The 25,704-nt window shown below is 34.7% G+C and overlaps 1 protein-coding gene across 2 annotated transcripts in view; it reads left to right on the forward strand.

Moving 5' to 3' along the window:
* The window catches only part of LOC145666709 (uncharacterized), a 71,534-nt gene that overhangs the window by 38,759 nt on the left and 7,071 nt on the right, over positions 1–25,704 (forward strand). The window contains exons 2-3 of one of the 2 annotated variants that reach the window (XM_081734214.1): positions 7,074–7,372; positions 10,580–10,782. In XM_081734214.1, coding sequence (XP_081590340.1) covers positions 7,087–7,372; positions 10,580–10,782 — 489 coding nt within the window. In that variant the 5' untranslated portion in view covers positions 7,074–7,086. The remainder of the gene's footprint in view (positions 1–7,073; positions 7,373–10,579; positions 10,783–25,704) is intronic. The other variant, XM_081734216.1, reaches the window with a different exon arrangement.

Raw genomic sequence — 25,704 nt, forward strand, 5'->3', positions numbered from 1 at the left:
TATCTTATTATTTGTTATTTCAAAATATTTAAGTGCCATAATTTCAAACACATCAAAACATGAACAAAATTATTGTTATTTTCTTTTAAAATAACATGTTTAATAATTGAACGACTAATTACTGGTATTGTTTACCATTAAACACAAAATATTACAAGTATATTAGATAATCATTGTAACCTAAAATATTTACTAATGTAGTGCCTTGTACTTCTATATATAACATAAATTAAATTTCTTACTATTATCGAAAACATTCATTTTCAATATTTACTTTCATTGAAAACAACTTCTAATATTCTTGAAGCTAACACAATAACTGTATATCTGTTTTCATTTATTGTTATTATTATTAGTAGTAGTAGTATTTCAATTATCATTACTACTATAAACCAAATATATAGCACACCAATTAAATTCAAGTATAAACACACATTAATATTTTTCATAATATTGGTTACGGTATGAAATATTTTTACCTAAATCTACAACAATACTAATTTACCATGATATTTTACATTTATTACATTCTGGTTAAAACTTGACCAAGAATGGACTGAACAGTGGATGGTTTGTCACACCATTACACTTTTTAAAGTGTCTGCTCTCCTAAATTTTGAAGATACCTACCCACATTAAAATATCATTTATTTCCATCCCCGAAGCAAAGTGAAAAGATAGGATATTCGAGTAAAATTTAAAAATAATATAGAAGGGACTAATAAGAAAATTGCCTACTCCGGGCATTACATAATATGACTAACCCATAGTTGGAGGGACCTTTGCTTCCATGTCTTCGAGTTAAGACTTAAAATGTTTTTGTATTCAACGAAAAGATTAATACATAGTAAATGCAACAATGGTTGCTAACAATTATTACATACACAACTTACTTGATACTTATTTATAGTAAGATGTCTCATTGTATATTCTTTTCAACTTAACAACGCGCCTGAAGGTGGGTACAGATAACTACCATAACTTACCACACCAAAATTCAAGTATCCTCAGCTGATTAGTAATCCCAGAGGCATACTGATTGGTTAAAACAAATAAATTGATATAACACATCGTAAGTATACATTACTATTAATTGACGCATGGTTGTTATTTAAAAATTGAAATTTTCATTGCATTAATTTAAAATGTGCTTATTCAGGTTTATTACCGAATGATTTCTCACCAAAATATTTAAATTTGTGATTTAAAACATTTTAATTTTGTAAAATTGCAACACTGTGATGAAATATTTAATATAAATTTTCTACATCTTCACAATTCAAATTTATTTCCTTTCACTATATTTGATAATTTTCATTACGCAAATGCACTCTTGCACTTCGAAAGAAACACTATATTTTCTATGATTCAAAAAAAATCAAATTTCGTCGTGAAGGCATTAACGAAAAAAAAAATATACTATTACAAGTAATTTCGTATTACGTATGATGAAAAAAATATCAAGATTTTTTTTTTTTTTTTTTGAAATATCAAAACCATTGCAAGTGTCGGTTTCATACAGTACAAGCAGTCCGGCTTAACGAAGTTTCGTTTATCCTACACCTACTCGAGGCTTTTTCAACACAAAAACAATTTTTACAGGTTTCATTTGCCCATAAACAACTAGCATGAATGGTTTCTCAGCATGTATGACTGCTGCATAGCACAAGAAATTGACTAACTTATCACTACTTGAGTTGCAATTACTTTTCATTTGTGATAATTTTCGACGTGCACTAATTTTACTATATTTAGGTTGAACACTAGATTGCTTTTTTGTTTTCACTAGGTTTTTCCATTTACCTGTATGCTTAGCTTTTGTTATGACGTCACGATCAGCTGATAGCACATCGCTGACAGTAGCTGGTGATTGACATTTAATTTTACTGTCACTTTCACTCTCAAATCGATTAAACGTAAAGGATTTATTCACCCAGTTACCACATTCTTCCTGAAAAGGTTCGTGATATTTATTTGTAGGTGATGAGTGGTTAGCACCTGACCTATTTACTACGCCATGAATCGCTAAGTTACTAATGTGATTCAATTTTAAACTTCGGTCACTTGTCTGAGCATTGGTGCGACTGTTACATTTATTCCTCAAAAAACATTTACGAACATACTTGGAAAATTTTGAAAAACAATATAGCATGCGTTTAACTCTTTTTAGTTTCCGTCTGACTTTACGTACTTTCCTTTTATTTTGCCGGTGCTTTTTGCCACCTTGAACCTGTGAACTATATTTTCTTGCCCTTTGACAAACAACATTTCGTAATTTACTAAAATATTCTTGACAGGTTTTTAGTTTCTTTTCCCACGTTATTGAGTTATGTTCATTACCATTAGGCCTATCTGGCATAAAGCCGTTTGTACTATATTCTGAATACACAATTAAAGTGCAAGTAACTATGCAAAAGGTGACATAATTCATTTGTCCTATCTGTATACTTTTAACTTTCAACTCACAGCTTAAAGAACTACTGTTCTCTTGACAAATCTCTACAACCCTAACAGACACAAAAAATAAACAAGTTTTGTGAAACGGAACGCATTCCAATCTACTGGTTAGCAAGGTGCCATAAAAACAATTTTCCTCTAAGAAATACATCACATTACAAGGTTGCGCATATGGGCTACTTTCATTCCCCTTTTCAACGCAATTTATTACCACTTTAATAAACCTTTCTGTAGTGAAGCACGCATCGCATCCCTGAATGCCTTTTTTTGTTCCTTTACAAAACAAACAAATGACAGCTGGAACAGCTGATCGCTCGCTCACACACAGAGCTACGCTAGACGTGATCGACTTGGTTGGTAGGGTTTGCAAGACAGCTGGGTTGTTATTCTTTTTTCTTTCTGTTTCTTTTCTTTCTGAAACGCTATTCGACAGAGACAAAACAAATTTTTTGGCTTGGCCTAACTCAATGTTAACGTGATTGACAACAGGAATGATTTGTTTTTCTACCTTTAATTCACTCTCAGACATTTCTTCAACCTGTTCAAATTCATTGTCAAGAAATTCAATATTAGCTTGATTTACTACAATAGGAGGTGACTGAGACTTAACACATGGCAAAATAGTACAACTTTCAACACATTCATTTTTCACTGTTCGTGCGTATGCTTTCCGAGCTACGGGGGCAATATCCCACAAAGTACCTACAGACTCATATTTAATAAATTCTAGGCTATTTTTAGCAAATTTTCTTTCTAATGGTACAGTTTTCCTTCTACAACTTTCGTAATTTTGAACATTTTCTAACTTATTAACATTTACAGGAGAATCAGGAAACCTAACCCGTTTTTGTGATGTTGTTTTACAGTTTACCTTCTTTTCCTCGCTGGAATCCTTATTACAACTAATCTTATGATGTCTTAAGTACTTTTTATATATCCTTTCGGCTACCCTTTCTTTCGCAATACGTACTATCTCTGAAATTTCAAAGTCAATGTTTAACTTACGTTTGATGTCTGACAAAGAAACAGATTTTGATTTATAAACACATTCATCTTTAACTCTTCGATAAAGCTCAGATTCACGTATTTCATGCATTTGAGACACAATTTTATCTTCAACTCCTGCTCTATATTCTTTATTGCTTTCTAAAAGAAATTTTGCAGCTTCCTGTTTAGCTCTTTTACGAATTTTGGATACTTCCTGATTTATCTTCAAAGCATTTTCAACATCTCGCAATGTAAATGGTTCTATTCTATATTTAAATTGCATTTCTACCATTACATACTCTCTTTCTTTTAGAAATTTTCGCATTTCCTTCATGACAGGTACCATTTCTCCATTCACATACATGATGACTGATTTACGAAATTCAAACAACCAAATTAAAAAGTACTAAGAAGGCACTACAATTTACCTTAATCAAAAATACAATTAGCGTCACTTTTATGTGGTTTTATCAAACGTTCCAGTACATAAATTACTAGTTTCGATTTAACGGTTCAGGAGTTCTGTCCCTGTTTCGGAGCGCCATTCTTGTAACACGCAGGGTTCGATTCTCGCTGGTCCCTGTTCGGGATAAGCCATTATTGTAACACGCAGGGTTCGATTCTGGTTGGTCCCTGTTCGGGCGCCATTATTGTGACCCGCGTGGGTCCGTATCTTGTTCGGTACGCCTTTTATTATTATTATAGTACTGGGTTCGATCCTCATGTGTGCGTTGCCAGAGTAAAGACTTTAATTGCAGTACATAGATCCTACAGATCCCTAGGTGGGGTCGGACATCTACCATAGTCCGGGATTCGATCCTTTGCTACTAATATGTCTCCTTGAATATGTCATAACAATTGCATCATTCATTTCAGCTTACCATATAGCCACTGGACACACAACTTAAGAATTCGAACCGGAACGTTTTAGAAAACCGACATAAAATAAATTCTAATTGTATATTTAGCGCAGATGCAATTTATTAATGTATGTATTACTAAGTTGCATAGGCGCTATTCACTCGTGCTGTAAAAAGAAAGAAAATGAATTAAGTTATTCCTTAAAATTAACACATGTAAATTTAAATCATTGTTATTATTTTTAAAGGATACTCAATTATTGGATTTTGCTTTTAATTCACAACACTAAAACTTTACAAACATATAATACATAAATAGTGGCACTTCACTTTTAATAACCAATAATATAAGCCCATTTAATACGAAAGACGCGGATGTCGCGGTAGACACGAATTATTCGTTGTATTTCACCACATGGTTGATTCTGTTATTCACTAGCACTGTTTACTCACTGTGACAATTGGAAAGGAATTGTCATTGGCGGCTCCTGAAGATATGTCCAGAAGGTTGCGGGTTGGTTTCTTTACATCTTTTTTTTTGATGAACAAGTGGTTTGGCTGCTGGCTTACTCCATCTCGCTGTAATGACTTTGTATTTATTTGTAAACGAATACTTTAAAATTTGTGATCATCTTCGTTCTCACTACATTGTTTCCAAAGTTATGTTTTACACTAACAAAAAATTTGACGTTATTTCAAATTGTTTCTTCATTTTAGTTGAGCGCACCATACTCAACGTGGTTGCTTCTTCGTAAGTGTAAGTCAGACTACTGCACCTTTTCTTTCCGTCTCGTCGTGTTGCTAGGCAAAAGAATTGGTTTGCTACGCAGTTTGGTGATGTCAAGAGCTAAAAATAGCCATGACAGCCTATAGACAGGAATGTTTTGAGACGACGTTTGTCCATTGTGCTGAATTTTAGGTCCTTATAAGGGAAGGAGAAAGGAACTCTGTGATTTCCGTTGGAGTCGAAACGTACATACATATATGCACATTCGTTTGTTGGCTGAGAGAAAAATTCTTGGAAACACTTTTATGCGAGGTTTATTTAAAAAGTTAAAAATTTCTTCTTAAAAATTGACTGAGCTGAACTGTATGGTTACAACTTTGTTATTCTGGATCTACGGTAGTAATGTAAAGCACCTTTATTATTTCGAGTAAAAAGAAATGTAATTTGTGATTATGTTTGTCGTAAGCATAAATAACGGTCATGGGTGTTGGGAAGGGGGAGAATAGGAGGTGTTTGCCCCCTGCGTTTATAAAATGATTTTTATGCAGTTTTCATTTCATTTGAGTGCTTTTGGGATAAAATAGCCACTCTATAGTCAATTTGTCTCCTTTGAGAAAGCTTGCCTTTGAGAGAAGTAAAAGAATACAACACATTTATGGGGGATGTTGACTTACACGATATGCTTGTTCAACTTTATCGCACCACTATCAAGGGTAGGCGATACTATCTAAGAATCATTTTTCATTTCATAAATAAATCATACGTGAATGCATGGCTTCTTAGAGAGGCACTGTAATCAAAAGAAAGAAAACCATTAGTGTATGCGATACATCTGCCGGTAGGGGAACCGATGAGCCGAAAAGGACGTCAATCAAAGTCGCGAAACGCTGGTGCATCAAAGCTGAAGAGAGTAACAAAAGCCCCCGTCCTGTTGCTGACGTACGGTATGATGGATTTCGTCATTGGCCAGAAGCTGTTGCAGATAAAACAAGATGCAAATTGTGTATCAACAGTTATAGTAGAATGAAGTGTGGAAAATGTAACGTTTCACTTTGCCTGAACAAGGAGAAGAATTGCTTCAAAGCGTTATACATAAAACGATTTCCATGTAATTATGTAAAAATCAGCGAAATAGGTCAAAGCAATTATCAATATTGACAGAAAGTTTTTTTTATGTAACAGAGATTAATAAAGAAATAATGATGACATTTTTAATCACTTTCTATATTGTATGCATCACAATGTGCCAATGATGCCATTTGGAATCATTCTCAAATTCTCCCCTGGCAATATATTTTTGAGAAAAAAGTTGATTTTCTTACTTTCTTAGACAAACATTTAATCCATTGCAATCAAAAAATTCTTCATTTCCAATACAAAATTCAGGTCAGAAAGGGTGGCATATAGGCCATATTTTTTTTTACATTAAACCGAAATTTTCCATTGTTGGCACTTAGCACGGATTTTATATTCAGTTTACAAATGCTATTTATTATGTTCGCACAATCACTTTATCGATTTATAGTTTCTTTTTTATATTATCAATCATGTAACAATAAAACAGTGGTTGAGATACAAAACTTGGGTGAACCAGTATAGTACATGCGACTCGAGAAATTTCTAGTCCCATCTCGATTCTTGTCTCAAAAACGAGAAAGGTGTCGTCTCGTCGAAAACGCTAGTGCAGGTAAAGCACAATCAGCTTATCTATGCGTACTCCGTTGGGTGAATGAGTATCTGTGAAATACGCAGTTGAGATCAATAGTCCGTGAGTGAAGTGCGCTGTTAAACGAGGCGAGGGAATAAGATAATCGCGAGCCCTGTATCTAAAAGACTCATAATAATGTTCACAATGAACGAACTATATTTGAATTTTTCTTGCTATAAAACCTGTCTTATGCTTCCACTGTCTGTACGTATAATGGGTTCTAGTCACAATATCACGTGCTACTTGACAATTCAAACTATTATCATGACCTAAATTAAGTACTGTTTAAGCTAACAAATTTCCTGGAACAAAATAAATACGTCTATTTACATAGATTTCTTTCAGAAATGGCTCCTGTGAAGAATATTTTAGAAGCAGAAACTATATTTGAGTGCGATGAAGAGGCAATCCCGACGAAGACAGAAGTCCTACAGAAGATGGGCACAACGATTGGCTCATTAATTCTTGACACGATGCCTGACGAGTGTATGAAGATGATAGAGGAAGGAGAACCCGAAAGCTATGATGGAGATCTATGGATTAATCCAAGTGACATTCTAGAGGGACGGATTATGCTGAAACCACCTCTCACTAGAAAGCATGTTCAAGCGCTTACACATCAAGGAGTGTTAGGTAGGGAGTGGAGGTATTTTTATATTTTTTGTCATTTTTAAATCTAGATTATTTTTTTCAAAGATTTATTCTAATGCTTGAATTTTCATTTCAAACATTCTTTTAAGACAATATAAGTTTAGAGATAAAGTTTTATCTAACATATTTTGATAGTTACTTTTCGTTTACTTAATTACGCAAATAGTCACGATTATATGTGAAGATCTATATAGCAGCTATATTTTTATAATCTTTTCGTCGGTTATTTGGATCTTCAGCTATTTAATAGTGTTGAATACCTGCACTACCTTTTTTTTTCTTTAGCCCATTATTACTTATGAGTATTCTTTTTCTGTATCCTTTCAAATTAACTAAACTTGTGTACAGGGTTTATCAAAAGTCCATCTCCATAGTTCAACTCCATTATGAATAAGGATACAATACAATGGAAAGAGAGAAGAGTTGTTAGAAATAGGTAGTTTTCAATGTAAAATAGTGGAGTTTTTTTTTTTTCAATCACAGTAGCCGTTTGGGCTCCGCCTTGATAAGGTGCCTTATGTTAAATAGAAAAACAATGTTGCCAGTTGGAAGGCTGATCCCTTGGGGCCTCAACAAACCAATGATACAGCGTTGTTGGAAAACGGATTCGAAGTGCTCCGAATTAACAATCTGAACGTTCTTCATGACATTTTTATGCATTGTTACATTCCGTTGGAACAGTCTACTGAACTGGAAATGATCCTTTTTCATTTAACATAAAGCGCTTTACCGGTGTGGAGCCCAAACGGAAAAATTCTACGATATTAGGTTGAAAACCGCTATATCCAACAACTTTCCCCTTTTCAATTCTTTCGATCTTTACTCATAATGGAGTTGGGCTTTGGTCCCGGATTATTGATACACCCAGTATAATTTTAATATTTAATCATGCTATCTCAGTTTACGAAAACATAGATGGATTCACGTAATATATACTTCTTTCATTAGGAAATGCACTCCTAGCACCTTATGAATTATTTCTTGTGGAAGAAGTTGCATTCCTGGGTGCAAATTCACTTTAGTAGGTCTTAAACGTTATGCGAATAAATACATTGTTCGTCATATCTCATACAAACTACAGTGCAAAACAGTGTTACCACCCAGCAAAAATATTTCGTACTAACCTATGCAGAAAAAAAGTACTAGATCTGGGGAAAAGTACTAACATTTTATCTGCTTCCGTTTCACCCTATTTATGACATGTTACGATATTAATATCTTATTAGAAAGTTTCCAGCAGTATCCTCTCCCCTGTGGGTGGGGGAGTAACCTCCCACATTATTCAAATAACCCAATTTTAATTTTTTAAAGTCAAAATTCGATACAAACCACTTACACCCTCCCAATTTTGACTTTACACCCGCAAACTAAACATCCTGGCGGAATCTCTGCTTTATTGTCGTATTAGGACTCTCTGTAAAATCACTAAAGCAACACAAGTATGACAAATATAGAGGATGTCGGGAGAAAACAAGAAATATCATAAAATGGGCTTATTAAGAATATCGAGTTTTAATTCCTTAACAGTCTCCTATCACCTATGGATCACCAAATATGTAATAACCTGTGGTAGTTTATTAGTTTTAATCCGTTTTCTTCTTCTTCTTCTTTTTTTGACACTTTAGAACTTCCTATTTTCTCCAATGGAATGAACTCTAAGTTGCCAGAATTTTTTCTCGTTGGAGAAGGCGACAGGACACACCTACAGCTCACAGATGACGAGAAGAACCCTAGCAGAAGTAGTGTGACGTAGGTATGGGCTCGCCCACTTTTCGCACGGGGGGTTTCAAATGACACCACGGAATAGCACACATGTAACTTTACCCGGACTGGCAGACGACATCTAAGTATAGAGCACACCTCAAAAACCGAAAATGGACTTGACCATGTCGTTGACCTTTCCCCGCTACTCCTGTTTTAGGATTCTTCTCGTCATTGTGAGCTGTATGTTCCACTTTCGCTCTTAGGAATACCGCCGTTAAAAAAAAAGAAGGAAAAAATTTTACCAGGAACATTGAAATTTTCGTACATTGCCAAACTTTCATGAAAATCCTTTTTCTCTCACAAATGTACTTATGAGAAAAGAAGAGGAGGAGAAAAGTACTAGATTTGTTGGTGAACGTCAAGGATGTTATAAAATAGAGGATTTGGCCTTACAACAAAATCTTGAAGCCATACGTCACAGTTTCGCCACCCCTACTCTGCCCACTCCGCCCAATAAGATCGCAATGTTTTGGGCCAACAATCATGGCGGAAACGAAAGTAGCCAATCAGATGATTGAGGAAACAAGAGTAACCAATCAGATGTGCCGATGCTCGATTGTTTTTTGGCTTTGTTTGATTTAATATGATGAAGATACATATGGGCAGATCCTCTATTTCATAACATTCTTGGTGAACGTACTAGAACACTGAAATATTATAAAAGGTACTAGATCTAGTATGAAAGTACTAGCGGTGGTCACACTAGCGCAAAATAGACAACCAACTTTTTGGTGCCTAGTAAAGAGCGGGAATGCTGTATAACCGAGTCAGTGCTGTGAGATGCCAGTGGGCCGCGAAGTATTTCGGGGGTGCATCCGAAGGGAGTAGGGGCGTCAACGACGGTAGTTATGCCTGTAAGCAAGGATATTTGCAACATATTATGTGCATCGTGTTACTAGATGCTTTACGTGTCAAACAGTTTATCGTTAGGGATCATGACTTAATACTCTTGCCTTGTTATGATGCCTTGTTATCTTTTTGTAATTGTTATTTCCCACTTCTTTATCATTAAGTCTATCTTCACATTACCTTCTTATTTTCTCCTAATTGTTATTAGTTACTTCCTTATCATTAAATCTAAGTTTATATTATCCTCTTATCCTCTTCTAATTGTAATTATTCACTTTTCTGACATTAAAATCATTGCCTGTATTACCTTCTCATCTTCTAATAGTTATTACCCACTTCCCTGATATTAATTATAAGATCTAACTTTATATTACTGTACTTATGATTTTTACGACGTACCAAAAGATCTTTTCTTTCTGCGTTTTCAGGGAACTGCAAAATAAAATATGTTAATAGAAAATAATCAACTAAAGAAGTATACACAAAAAGTTCTGCAAATAGAGATCTTACTCTAAAAGTCAATATTTAAAAACAGTTATAATGTGAATGACTTATGTGTTTTTCTTTCTTTTTAAGATCTTGGTCAAAAATATCTAGACAAGCTACAATATGAAGCAGAGAAGATGCGAGATGATGCAGTAGCTGAGAGAGAAAAGCAAGTAACGAAATTAGCTGCAATTGAAAGAGGAGTTGCTATTGAGGAAACGCAGAGGAGAGCGAGGAGAAAATGCCAGGAAACGATGAAGAAGCTGAAGATGTGTTACGACGAAAGGCTTAAGGTTGCGTATAAAGTTTTAAATACAGTTGAGAAGATACAATACAGGGTCTCTTATGACCCTGGTCACCAAATAGCTTCTCCTCCCTAGCCGATTGCAAGTAGTGTTGCCAACTCATACGTTAACAAATACAACTGTAATTGCGTGATAGACCCATTCCAGTATCTACTTTTATTGCCACGATTTCAGCGCCAACTATCACTGACATAAATTCCTCGTATTGTACATCCGAAACAAATCACTTCTACAACGTGAAATCATTGGTAGAATTTTACAAACTAGTGAATTTCGGTAACACAGTCATAAATAAAGGTTGGTTGAACGGGACGCAAGGATTACTGATGCATGTGAAAAGTGCTTTCTAGTTCCCAGGTATTATTACTATTACATGTCCGAAAATCCAAGATTTGGTAAAGTCACAGGTATCCAAAAAAATTCCTGCGGATTTCAGAGTCCGCACAGAGTCTAGGTTGTAGCACAAAATACTCACGGTTACGTCTCGAAGTAATCGCCATCTGCATCCAGCACCTTTTGCCAACGTTCTTGCAACTGTACAATGCCATGGTGGTAAAAGTCAGCGGTCTTGGAAGCAAAGTCCGTGAGTGCGGTCCGCAGGTCTCTCTCATTTTCAAATTGTCTCCCACGATGCTAATTGTCCAGGGAATGAAACAGGTGGTAATCTGTAGGGGAAAGGTCAGGGGAATATGGCGGATGACAAAGTTTTCCAATCAAGTTGCAGAATGGTTTCCCGGGTCCTTTTTTCCACGTGTGGTTTTGCATTATCGTCAAGGAACAGCACACCTTTGCGATCAACCAGTGCCGGCTCCTTTTCCTGCAATGCACGGTGCACTCGTTGCAACTGCTGGAAGTAGACATCTACATTGATGGTTTGGTCTGGTGGTAGGAGCTCATAATGAATTACATGGCGATAATTCCACCATACACACAGCATAACCTTCTTGGGATGCAGAGGTGGTCTTGAGTTGTGTGGAACTGCCTCACGTGGCGACAACCAATGTCGAGTACGCTTGGGTGTGTTGTAAAGGACCCACTTTTCGTCACTAGTGATCAATCGACCAAATATCGGTGTGTTCTGGTGCTTGGAGAACAAGGATAAACTGGCTTCAACTGGCTATTGTTTGTTGCTCGGCGACAATGTGTCTGGTACCCTTTATTCAACTTGTATATCTTCCCTATGCGATACAGGTGCAGTCTGACTGTTTCCATCGATAAATAAAACCTTTCGGCAAGTTCCTGACATGTAAGACTACTGTCCTCCTCGATGGCTGTCTTCAGGGCGTCGTCATCCAACACATGTGGTTGTCCACTGTGGGGCTCATCACTCAATCCCAAATCCCCGGTCCGGAATTTTTGAAACCACTGTCGGGCGGTACGGTCATTCACGGAATACTCCCCGAACGCCTGGCATATGCGGCGACGTGATGCGGCCACTGATAGGCCTACCTTGAAGTCATGCAGCAAACACTCCCTAATGAGTTGCTTCGACACCTCCATTTCACTGTGCCACTTGACGAGCTAGGTCTCTGCAGTGTGTCCAACGAACGTCTACTGATGTCGGTCAATGCTCTACCTACCTCCTTATCGCGTCGCGCGCAGTGACTAACGTCATAGCATGTCTGTGACCCTCGAACAACAAGGCCATCACAAACGGCAAGAACTTATTTGGATACCTTATAGTTATACACGTTCATACATCAATTTGTCCATTCTATAAGACGATCATGTGCCATAAAAAGTGATTTGTGTGAATATAAAATTTTGCATTCGCTTCCATGACATGTGTGTCAATATATAATGAGCTTATTTGTTCTGTATATAATTATGCTTTCAAAAATAATTTCTAACAATAATTGTAAATATCCCCTTTGTAGTTTTATGCATCTATGATAAGATATCAATCAAATAAAACTAAACATTAAATTCAAACACTCGGAGGTGCGAGTCAACTGCATCTTAAAATGCAATAAAATGCAGAAAAATTCAATAAAATCAGTGCAGGCACACATAAACTAAATTAATGAAACAATAGTACCAGTAAGAAAATATTCAAGTTGGCAATACAGTTTCAAGTAATTTCACAGCATTCATTTCTTACTTCAGTGATTCAGAAATATTTTCAATGATCTACCTTACCTGTTAAAATCATTTGCAATCTATTCATGTAGCGTGGGAGACCCGGGTTCAATTCCTGGCGTAAGCTCATGTGGTTCGGATTCCACGTTAATCAGTAGGTCCACGTCTCATATAGCCTCGCTGCTGAAAGGGACGTTAAACTCAAAATCAATCAATCAATCTACTCATGTGTAATTGCCCCTTGCACTGCCTTTAACTATCACTGCACTTTAAATTTCCTTACTTCAGTTTTAGGAGGGAAGTCGTGAGTTACATTTCTTGTACTGCAAAAGTAGATTAATCCCTTTCCAAATTGTGTTTCTTCGTCAAAGCAGCACAAGGTAGCACACGTGCTTATCCTTCGGCATAACATAGAAGAAATAATGTTCCCATTCTTCATGAAAATGGGAGCCGCGGTGGCTCAGCGGTAGAGCTTTCACCTCTGGTGCTTGTGATCCCTGGTTCGATCCCAGCTCGCGCCAAGTGAACTTTGTAGTGGGCAAACACCATGTGCGTGGGTTTCCTCGGGGTTCTTCCGTTTCCTCCCACTTTCTTCATTCCACCATTCCATTCATTATTTTATCATCACCGTCTCCTTTAACCTAGTCGGCATATTCGTGGGACGTAAAACTCAAAAATTTAATTTCTTCATCAAAATGGGGTGGTTTCACCCTTTTAATCGAAATCATCTTATTTCAATTGAAGTCGACTTTTTAAAAACGCGATTATCATATAAAATATCTTTTCAGATAACACCACATTTTTTTTTTCGTAAAAAGTTTCGCTATCTACCTGATACTCAACGGCGAACTACTAATCCACCGCGATCGACTGTTTGGCCAGCTCTGAATGTTCTGCATTCAAATTGACCTGTAGACGTTTAAGATTCAATCATATAATGATTATTTAAAAAGTTACTAAGACAAGTTTTTGTGAATATGCCGTTATTTAAAAATAAATAAATAAATAAAATAGATTTTAAAACAAAAGAGTCAAAATTACATAGGACTTAGAAAGTGCTACTGGGAAACAAAGTGGGCAGTGTCTATTATCACTAATAAGTTAATATGTCCGTCAGACGTTCTACGAGACTTAACAATTATGGTCATAGGACATTCACATATCTTAGCACATTTATATTTTGTGGAATCCACAAGTATACACTCAGAAAACGTATCCGTCAAACACTTAAAAAAAAAAAAAAAAAAAAAAAAAACATTTACTCGAATACAAGACGTACGAGCCCTAAAATTTGCGAGGAGCGCTTATGATCACCTATTTCATTTTTGACATATGATAGAAATGCCGGTATTCTTATTAACTGTAATTTTTTTCAGTGTTGTTTTACTTTCTTTGGTGAAAAAACTTTGTACTTTATTTTTACGATAAATATAACTAAATCTAAGTTCAAGCCTATTTTACGTTGTACGTGTAGAGAGAAACGATGATTTCAGTAGGTGGCCTGAACCAAGGGGATTTCTTCCCCTTAGGATATATCTCCAATCTTACTCAACTTGAGTTAACAGTACCTTTTCAGTACTATTTTCACCCCTTGTGTATTGAAATATCTTACTCAGGGGAACTCTTCAGAGATCATCACTGGATACCACCGGTAACTCTATCTGGAAAGATACTTCTGATAAGTCACGGGTTTTGCAGTTAACCATAAGTCGTTGATTTGGTAGCTGCGTGAATGTCTTACTGATTTTATAACGTTTGTACCGCATAATAGACGAATTCTCAGAAGAGATACAAATTTTTAGGAAGGGTGCTAGTACTCGAGGGGTGTTTGTGATACCAGTGAACTGAGATTTTGGGAATTCAATGGGCGGTATTCAGAGAAAATTCGTTAATCAAAGTTTAGTCACAGACTAGTTAGTAAGCAAACTAACTCTTTACTAAGCAAGGTTCACTTTTTGGTATTCAGAGTCTACTTTGAGTACAACTAAAATTATGATTTGCGTATGATTAACAGTAGTAGAAAAATGGCGGTTCTGCGCCACTGACCCTCTACCCACTTTCTCAGTCCCGCCTGAAGCAGACAACGAATTTCCCAGTGCCGCCTGACACACTATGCCGGGGGACATATGGGGGATACGAGAAATCGAGCATCGTGAACCGTCAACCCACGGTCTTTTACGACCTCCATTTTAGGGGTGAATTTGTTCCCTTTTATGACCACTTTTTAGGGGGTGTATTCATTCCCTTTTATGACCTCCATTTTAGGGGTGAACTCGTTCCCTTTTATGAGCATATTTTTCAACCCCTATTTGAACATAGCAGATAATACATGGAGATTACGAACACATAGCAGAGCAAAGAATACATAAGACTCGTTCCCTTTTATGAGCACTTTTTCAACCCCTATTTTAACATAGCAGATAACACATAAGATTACGAACACATAGAAGAGCAGATAACACATAGCACTATTTTAACATAGCAGATAACATATAAGATTACGAACACATAGCAGAACATAAGACTACCTAACATAACAAGGGTGTATTCATTCCCTTTTATGAGCATATTTTTCAACCCATATTTCAACATAGCAGAAATTACACTGAGACTATGAACACACAGCAGAACAGATATACATAGCACAGGTAATAAAAGAGCATGGCTTATTTTCCAACCCCTATTTTAACATAGTAGAAATTACACTGAGACTATGAACACATAGCAGAGCATAAGACTACGTAACACACAACAACCTCCATTTTAGGGGTGGACTCGTTCCCTTTTATGAGCATATTTTCCAACCCCTACGAACACATAGCAGAGGTGTTTCGTTTTCAACCTCTTAGCATAAGACTATGTAACATAGCAGTTACGAACACATAGCAGAGCAGATAATAAACACAACAACCTCCATTTTAGAGGTGTATTCATTCCCTTTTATGAGCATATTTTCCAACCCCCTATTATAACATAGCACAGATTACATAGCAGATCTAATACGGCTTATTTTCCAACCCTTATTTTACCATAACAGAGACTACGGAACATAGCGGACATAGCACAGGGGGTGTATTCATTTTCTCCACCCTTAATTGAACATAGCAGAAATTACACTGAGACTACGAACACACAGCAGACCAGAGAATACATAAAATTCATTCCCTTTTATGAGTACATTTTAAGGGGTGTACTCGTTCTCTTTTATAATTACTTTTGCAACCCCTATTTTACCATAGCAGAAATTACATAAGTTTTTTTTCCAACCCATATTTTAAGACAATGAATACCTATGTAACATAGCGACTCGATACACTCTTTGAACAGATTTGAATGAAACTCGGCATATGGGGGTTTTCGACCATGCTGAGTACGAATATCATACTTATTTTTACCTGGGTCCTATAGTTTATGTGGCATACGCCCTTTCTATGACAATTTTAACCGATTTGGATGAAACTCGGTATATGAGGGTTTTCGACCATGTTGAGTACGAATAACATATTTCTTTCTACCTGGGTCTTATAGTTTATGTGGGATACGCCTTTTGTATGACACTTAAAACCCAATCACTCGTAACCGAAGCAACATATTGAGATGGTGTTTCCACATTTAGTAATTGGTTAGCAACTACTACAAGTTCCAAAAATAATGACCATCGAGGTCAAAGGTCAAAATACTTAAAACCTAATAAATCGAAAATGGATCCACATATTGAGGTGCTGTTTCCACATTTAGTAATCGGCCACCAATTACTACAAGTTCCAAAATAATGATCATCGAAGTCAAAGGTCAACATACTTAAAACCTAATAACTCGTAAACGGAGCCACATATTGAGGTCGTGTTTCCAAATCTAGTAATTGGTTAGCAACTACTACAAGTTCCGAAAATAATGATCATCCAGGTCAAAGGTCAACATACCTAAAACCTAATAACTCGTAAACGGAGCCACATATTGAGATGGTGTTTCCACATTTAGTAATTGGTTAGCAACTACTACAAGTTCCAAAAATAATAACCATCGAGGTCAAAGGTCAAAATACTTAAAACCTAATAACTCGAAAACGGAGCCACATATTGAGGTCGTGTTTCCAAATCTAGTAATTGGTCATCAACTACTACAAGTTCTAAAAATAATGATCATCGAGGTCAAAGATCAAAATACTTAAAACCTAATAACTCGCAAATGGAGCCACATATTGAGATGGTGTTTCCACATTTAGTAATTGGTTAGCAACTACTACAAGTTCCAAAAATAATGACTATTGAGGTCAAAGGTCAAAATACTTAAAACCTAATAACTTGAAAACGGATCCACATATTGAGATGGAGTTTCGAAATCTAGTAATTGGTCATCAATCACTGCAAGTTCCAATATAATGACCATCGAGGTCAAAGGTCAAAATTTAAAACCTAATAAGTCGAAAATGGATCCACATATTGAGATCCTGTTGCCACATTTAGTAACTGGTCATCAACTACTACAAGTTCCAAAAATAATGATCATCGAGGTCAAAGGTCAACATACTTAAAACCTAATAACTCGTAAACGGAGCCACATATTGAGGTCGTGTTTCCAAATCTAGTAATTGGTCATCAACCACTGCAAGTTCCAAAAATAATGACCATCGAGGTCAAAAATTTAAAAACGCGAATAACTCTTAAACAGAGCAACGTATTGAGGTGCTGTTTCCAAATCTAGTAATACGTCATCAACTATTACATATTCCAAAGTACTGACTATCGAGATCAATGGTCAAATATTTAAGCCTTAATAACTTTAAACAAAACCTGTGTGACCTATTCAATTTTGTATCAAGCAGAGAAAAGTGAAGAATGAATAAATATGACTGGCTTACTTCGAGAAAGAAAGCAAAGATATTTCATTTTAACTAGCTGAGAATTTTAAATCATCTTGTATTATTTAAGCAAACGAAAGGATAAATTTTATACCAACGAGAAATGCCATTTTATACCATTTTGTATTACTCCAATAAACGAAGGAATACCAGAAAAAAATAAGTGAAGAATGAATAAAATTTAGGTGGATTATTTTCTTTTGTACCAACTGAAAAAGAGAAGAAGAGCTACTTTAACTAGCTCATTATGTGCTGTTTAAACAAACGAAAATTGACCATTATGTAACTTTTGAACTACTGAAATGTTCTATTTTTGTATCAATCAGAAAACCCGAAGAAGGATCATTTTAACAAGTTCATAATTTCGATGTTCTACTTTTATACCAACGAGAAAAAACGAACTAGCTGAATATACGAAATAATAAATTTAAGTGACCTATTCAATTTTGTACCAATGAGAAATGGCATTTTAACTGGCTCAGAATTTTACTACTCAAATAAACAATGAAGTATTTACTTTTGTACCACCGAGAAAAAAAGAAATTGCACCATTTTGAAGTATTCAAATAAACAAAGGAATTATAACTTGTTTCAACTCTAAAATCAATTAAACGAAGTAATGCATTTGAGTGAGCTATTTAATTTGAAAAACCGAAGTTGAGTATTTTATACCATTTTGTATTATTTCAACAAACAAAGGAATAAGCAAAAAAGGATCATTTTATATCATTCTAAACTAGCCTAATAAACGAAGACATAAATATGAGTGAGCTATTTAATTTTGTAGCAACCAAAGGATCATTTTAAATAGCTCAGTATTTTCATGAAAGAACAGAATTGTACTAATCAGAAAAAGCGAAGAAGACCTATTTTAACTAACTGAGAATTTCCATACCTTTTTGTACTATTTAAACAAACGCTGAGATAAATTTGAGTGGCCTGTTTTTTGTACTAACCAGAAAAATCGAAGAAGGTACCTTTGTAGTAGCCCAATGAACGAAAGAGCAAATGTGAGTGTTCTACTTTTTATAGCAAACAAAGAAGAACCATTTTGTACTACTCAAATAAACGAAAGAAAAAACGAAAAAAGACCAATTTAACTAGCTCAGAATTTATATACGTTTTGTTTAGGTGTCCTACTTTTTGTACCAGCGTGAAATGCCATTTTAACCAGCTCAGTAGTATTCAAATAAACAAAAAATCCGAAGAAGGATCATTTTAACTAGCTCAGAATTTCTGTACTTTTGTGCCATTCAAACAAATGAAAAAACTAAATTTGGATGGAGTATTATTTTTTGTGCCAAGCAGAAAAAGGAAAGAATTTGTACTGACCAGAAAAGGCGAAAAAGGATCATTTTATACCTTTATGTGCTATTTAAATAAACGAAGGAATAAATTTGTGTGATCTATTCAATTTTATACCAATCAGAAGAAAAGCAAAGAAGGGCCATTTTAACTAGCTGAGTATATTTGTGCTACACAAATCAACAAATGAATAAATTTGAGTGACTTATTCAATTTGGTATCAATAAGAAATACCATTTTAAATAACTCAGCATCTTATACCTTTTTGTGCTATTTAAATAAACGAAGAAAGCGAAGGAGGTCCAATTTAGCTAACCCAGAATTTTATACCATTTTGTACTAATCAAATAAACGAAGGAATAAATTTTTGTGACCTATTCAGTTTTGAAAACAAGCAGGAAAAAAAGAATTAACATTTTGTACTAATCAAATAAACCAAGGAATAAATTTAGATGGCCTATTTAGTTTTGTACCAATCACGAAAAAAGGCGAAGAAGTTCCATTTTAACTAGCTCAATATTTCTGTACCATATTAACTAACTCAAAGAAACGAAAGAATAAATTTTGAGTGGCTTAAGCAAAGAAGGTCAATTTGTACCTTTTGTGCTATTAAAACTGAGTGACCTATTCAATTTTATACCAAGTAGAAAAAATTTTGTCTGCAATTAAAAAAAACGGAGAAGGTCTATTTTATGTACATTTTGTACTACTCAAATTCTACTTTCTGTACCAACCAGAGAAAAACAAAGGAATACCATATTTTGTTACCCAAACAAACGACGGAATAAGCTCAGAATTTCTATACCTTTTTGTGTTATTCAAATAAACGAAGGAATAAATTTGTGTGACCTATTCACTTTTATAGCAAGCCCCTTTTAGTTTTATACCAACCATGAAGGTCCATTATAACAAGCTCGGTATTTTTATACCATTTTGTATTACTCTATTTCATTTTTGTAACAATCAGAAGAAAACAGCTCAGAATTTTATACCTTTGTGGTGTTACATTTTGTATATTTTTGTGTCATCCAGAGAACAATTTAAATTGACTCTCCCTGACAATTCAGTTGCCAGAGGCCAATGTTAGTTATCTATTAAATTCTTAATATTACAGTACTACAAATTGATCCAGTTAACAGTTCAAGTTCTTCTATTCTTACACAATCAAATGCATATGCTACAGTGGGCTCAGTGTTCATTTACAGAATTAAATAATTGTTTATCTTTCTCTAAAAACAATTCTACTATTTTGTTGATATAATAATCACACTCTGTAATGTATTCATATACCAGATTAAATTTTTTCTCCAAAGTATAAGTGTTCTTAATATTACAACCTTTAAAATGCTTCTTTATATAAAGTTTATAGATTTTCTCTCTCATTTCACGTTTAATTAAGATCGTCCACACCTTTTGCAATAATTCGTAATCATACTGCAGCAAACAGTTGTGATCTTTTTCATTTTCATTATGTTTAGAACATGCTTCACATAATAATACTGAATTTGGTGTATACTCATCAAATAATTGTATAAGACATGTATCACTAATACTTTCACTAGTACACTCGCACTCATCAGCTTCCAGTTCAAAACAGGTAATATTTGAAACACTGTCATCATCACTTTCCGGGAGTATTTCATCATTATATCTATTATAGCGTCTAAAATAATACACATCTTCTATTTCCTGTGTTGGATATATGATTCTCACTTAATCACGTAATTCATCTGGCAAATCGGGGTCAGACGGGTGAATTAACAGTATAGGTTTTTCGTTTTCACGCTGTATTTCTTTTTCTCTAGGTGAAACAAACAATTTCTATGCTAGTCATTTTTCTGCTTTTCAGCAAAAACCAATCATATAAATAATTTTATATATCTACAATAAAAACATTCCATGCATTCTCCGTGTTTAATAATATGTTTTCAAGGCAATATAACATCATGATGTATGTTCTATTATTTTCCAAATATACTCCATAAACTTATATTCCATTATAATAAAATACATAAATGCAAAAATATATATTTGTCATTTGGAACTTAGACGAGGAAGGAAAGTCTAAATAAATTGAATCGTTGAGCAATATGCAGTACCGTAGGATCCACACTATACTAGCAATACAACTGTTAGGTAACGCATTCGTAACGTTGTTTAAATATCTGCAGCACTCTTTATAGATGGTATGGAACATGGAACTTTGAAAACTTCTCTTACTTTGATATAATCTCTTCTTCCGCTGTGATTCAAAATGGACAAGTATGCTGTTATGATTTGTCGTCATTCATCAGTTTTCTTTAGAACGCTAATTGCTATGTAGTCTGTTCTACAGAATTAAGTTAAAATTCAATGTATAACGCAACTCTGGTTGGTTAAATCTTACGTTCAGATATGTAGTTAATGACCGGAAAAATTGAGACTTCAGTGTAACACCACAAAGGTATAAAATTCTGAGCTGTTTTCTTCTGATTGTTACAAAAATGAAATAGAGTAATACAAAATGGTATAAAAATATCGAGCTTGTTATAATAGACCTTCATGGTTGGTATAAAACTAAAAGGGGCTTGCTATAAAAGTGAATAGGTCACACAAATTTATTCCTTCGTTTATTTGAATAACACAAAAAGGTATAGAAATTCTGAGCTTATTCCGTCGTTTGTTTGAGTAGCAGAATATGGTATTCCTTTGTTTTTCTCTGGTTGGTACAGAAAGTAGAATTTGAGTAGTACAAAATGTACATAAAATAGACCTTCTCCGTTTTTTTAATTGCAGACAAAATTTTTTCTACTTGGTATAAAATTGAATAGGTCACTCAGTTTTAATAGCACAAAAGGTACAAATTGACCTTTGCTTAAGCCACTCAAAATTTATTCTTTAGTTTCTTTGAGTTAGTTAATATGGTACAGAAATATTGAGCTAGTTAAAATGGAACTTCTTCGCCTTTTTTCGTGATTGGTACAAAACTAAATAGGCCATCTAAATTTATTCCTTGGCTTACTTGATTAGTACAAAATGTTAATTCTTTTCTTTTCCTGCTTGTTTTCAAAACTGAATAGGTCACAAAAATTTATTCCTTCGTTTATTTGATTAGTACAAAATGGTATAAAATTCTGGGTTAGCTAAATTGGACCTCCTTCGCTTTCTTCGTTTATTTAAATAGCACAAAAAGGTATAAGATGCTGAGTTAATTAAAATGGTATTTGTTGTTGATACCAAATTGAATAGGTCACTCAAATTTATTCATTTGTTGATTTGTGTGGCACAAAAATACTCAGCTAGTTAAAATGGCCCTTCTTTGCTTTTCTTCTGATTGGTATAAAATTGAATAGATCACACAAATTTATTCCTTCGTTTATTTAAATAGCACATAAAGGTATAAAATGATCCTTTTTCGCCTTTTCTGGTCAGTACAAATTCTTTCCTTTTTCTGCTTGGCACAAAAAAATAATAACTCTAACTAACTAACTCTATGGCCTATGGAACCCGGAGGTTCAGTGCAGCGTTCACAAAAGCTCTCCACTGACTTCTATCCTTAGCTAATTGCATCCAGTTACTACTTTGTATTCCTATCTCTGCGAGATCCATCTTAATATTGCCCTCCCATCTGCGCCTAGGTCTTCCTAATGGTCGTTTTCCTATGGGTCTACCAGTCAACACTTTCAAAGCGTTTCTACATTCTTCCATTCTAGCTACATGACCTGCCCACCTAAGCCTCCTAGACTTGACGACCCTAACAATGTTGGGTAAACCGTATAAACTATGTAGTTCCTCGTTATGAAGTTTCCGCCATTCCCCATTCTCGTTCCTCTTGGGTCCGAATATTCTTCTCAGGATCCTGTTCTCAAATACTTTCAGTCTATGTTCTTCCCTCAGAGTAAGCGACCATGTTTCACAACCATCCTCCATCCAAATTTAGTTTTTTCATTTGTTTGAATAGCACAGACGTACAGAAATTCTGAGCTAGTTAAAATGATCCTTCTTCGGATTTTTTGTTTATTTGAATACTACTGAGCTGGTTAAAATGGCATTTCACGCTGGTACAAAAAGTAGGACACCTAAACAAAACGTATATAAATTCTGAGCTAGTTAAAATGGTCTTTTTCGTTTTTTCTTTCGTTTATTTGAGTAGTACAAAATGGTTCTTCTTTGTTTGCTATAAAAAGTAGAACACTCAAATTTGCTCTTTCGTTCATTGGGCTACTACAAAGGTACCTTCTTCGATTTTTCTGGTTAGTACAAAAAACAGACCACTCAAATTTATCTCAGCGTTTGTTTAAATAGTACAAAAAGGTATGGAAATTCTCAGTTAGTTAAAATAAGTCTTCTTCGCTTTTTCTGATTAGTACAATTTTGTTCTTTCATGAAAATACTGAGCTATTTAAAATGATCCTTTGGTTGCTACAAAATTAAATAGCTCACTCATATTTATGTCTTCGTTTATTAGGCTAGTTTAGAATGATATAAAATGATCCTTTTTGCTTATTCCTTTGTTTGTTGAAATAATACAAAATGGTATAAAATACTCAACTTCGGTTTTTCAAATTAAATAGCTCACTCAAATGCATTACTTCGTTTAATTGATTTTAGAGTTGAAACAAGTTATAATTCCTTTGTTTATTTGAATACTTCAAAATGGTGCAATTTCTTTTTTTCTCGGTGGTACAAAAGTAAATACTTCATTGTTTATTTGAGTAGTAAAATTCTGAGCCAGTTAAAATGCCATTTCTCATTGGTACAAAATTGAAAAGGTCACTTAAATTTATTATTTCGTATATTCAGCTAGTTCATTTTTTTCTCGTTGGTATAAAAGTAGAACATCGAAATTATGAACTTGTTAAAATGATCCTTCTTCGGGTTTTCTGATTGATACAAAAATAGAACATTTCAGTAGTTCAAAAGTTACATAATGGTCAATTTTCGTTTGTTTAAACAGTACATAATGAGCTAGTTAAAGTAGCTCTTCTTCTCTTTTTCAGTTGGTACAAAAGAAAATAATCCACCTAAATTTTATTCATTCTTCACTTATTTTTTTCTGGTATTCCTTCGTTAATTGGAGTAATACAAAATGGTATAAAATGGCATTTCTCGTTGGTATAAAATTTATCCTTTCGTTTGTTTAAATAATACAAGATGATTTAAAATTCTCAGCTAGTTAAAATGAAATATCTTTGCTCTCTTTCTCGAAGTAAGCCAGTCATATTTATTCATTCTTCACTTTTCTCTGCTTGATACAACATTGAATAGGTCACACAGGTTTTGTTTAAAGTTATTAAGGCTTAAGTATTTGACCATTGACCTCGATAGTCAGTACTTTTGGAACATGTAATAGTTGATGACGTATTACTAGATTTGGAAACAGCACCTCAATACGTTGCTCTGTTTAAGAGTTATTCGCGTTTTTAAATTTTTGACCTCGATGGTCATTATTTTTGGAACTTGCTGTGGTTGATGACCAATTACTAAATGTGGCAACAGGACCTCAATATATGGATCCATTTTCGACTTATTAGGTTTTAAGTATGTTGACCTTTGACCTCGATGGTCATTATTTTGAAACTTGTAGTACCTGATGACCAATTACTAAATGTGGCAACAGCACCTGAATGTGTGGATCCATTTTCGAGTTATTAGGTTTTAAGTACTTGGACCTTTGACCTCGATGGTCATTATTTTGGAACTTGCAGTGGTTGATGACCAATTACTAAATGTCGAAACACCACTTCAATATTTGGCTCCGTTTTTGAGTTATTGTTTTTTAAATATTTTGACCTTTGACCTCGATGATCATTATTTTGGAACTTGTAGTAGTTGGTGGCCGATTACTAAATGTGGAAACAGCACCTCAATATCTTGCTCAGTTTTCGAGTTATTAGGTTTTAAGTATTTTGACCTTTGACCTCGATGATCAGTATTTTGAAACTTGTAGTAGTTGGTGGCCGATTACTAAATGTGGAAACAGCACCTCAATATGTGGCTCAGTTTTCGTGTTATTAGCTTTTAAGTATGTTGACCTTTGACCTCGATGATCATTATTTTGGAACTTGTAGTAGTTGATGACCAGTTACTAGATTTGGAAACAGCACTTCAATATGTGTCTCAGTTGTCGAGTTATTAGGTTTTAAGTATGTTGACCTTTGACCGCGATGATCATTATTTTGGAACTTGTAGTAGTTGATGACCAATTACTAGATTTGGAAACACGACCTCAATATGTGGCTCCGTTTACGAGTTATTAGGTTTTAAGTATGTTGACCTTTGACCTCGATGATCATTATTTTTGGAACTTGTAGTAGTTGATGACCAATTACTAAATGTGGAAACAGCAGTCGATATGTTGTTTTTTTTTTGAGTTTGACCTTTGTTCACGATGGTCAGTAGTTTGGAGACATGCTTATGTCATTTCTGTTATGTTAAATTAGGGGTTGGGAACGAAATCAGTGCTACGTTAAAATAGGAGTGGAGAATGTGTTCATAAATTTTTGCTTTGTTAAAATGTTCAAATAGGGGTTGAAAAAGTAATCATAAAAGGGAATGAATACACCCCTAAAAGTGCTCATAAAAGGAAACGAATCTTATGTTACCTGCTCTGCTATGTAATTTCAATTAGGAGTGGAAAAAAATGATCATCAAAGAGAATGAATGAATACACCCTCTAAAATGAC

This window comes from Thermobia domestica, chromosome 12 (assembly GCF_964235325.1).
Source record: "Thermobia domestica chromosome 12, izTheDome1.hap1.1, whole genome shotgun sequence".
In the NCBI taxonomy this organism is placed as follows: domain Eukaryota; kingdom Metazoa; phylum Arthropoda; class Insecta; order Zygentoma; family Lepismatidae; genus Thermobia; species Thermobia domestica.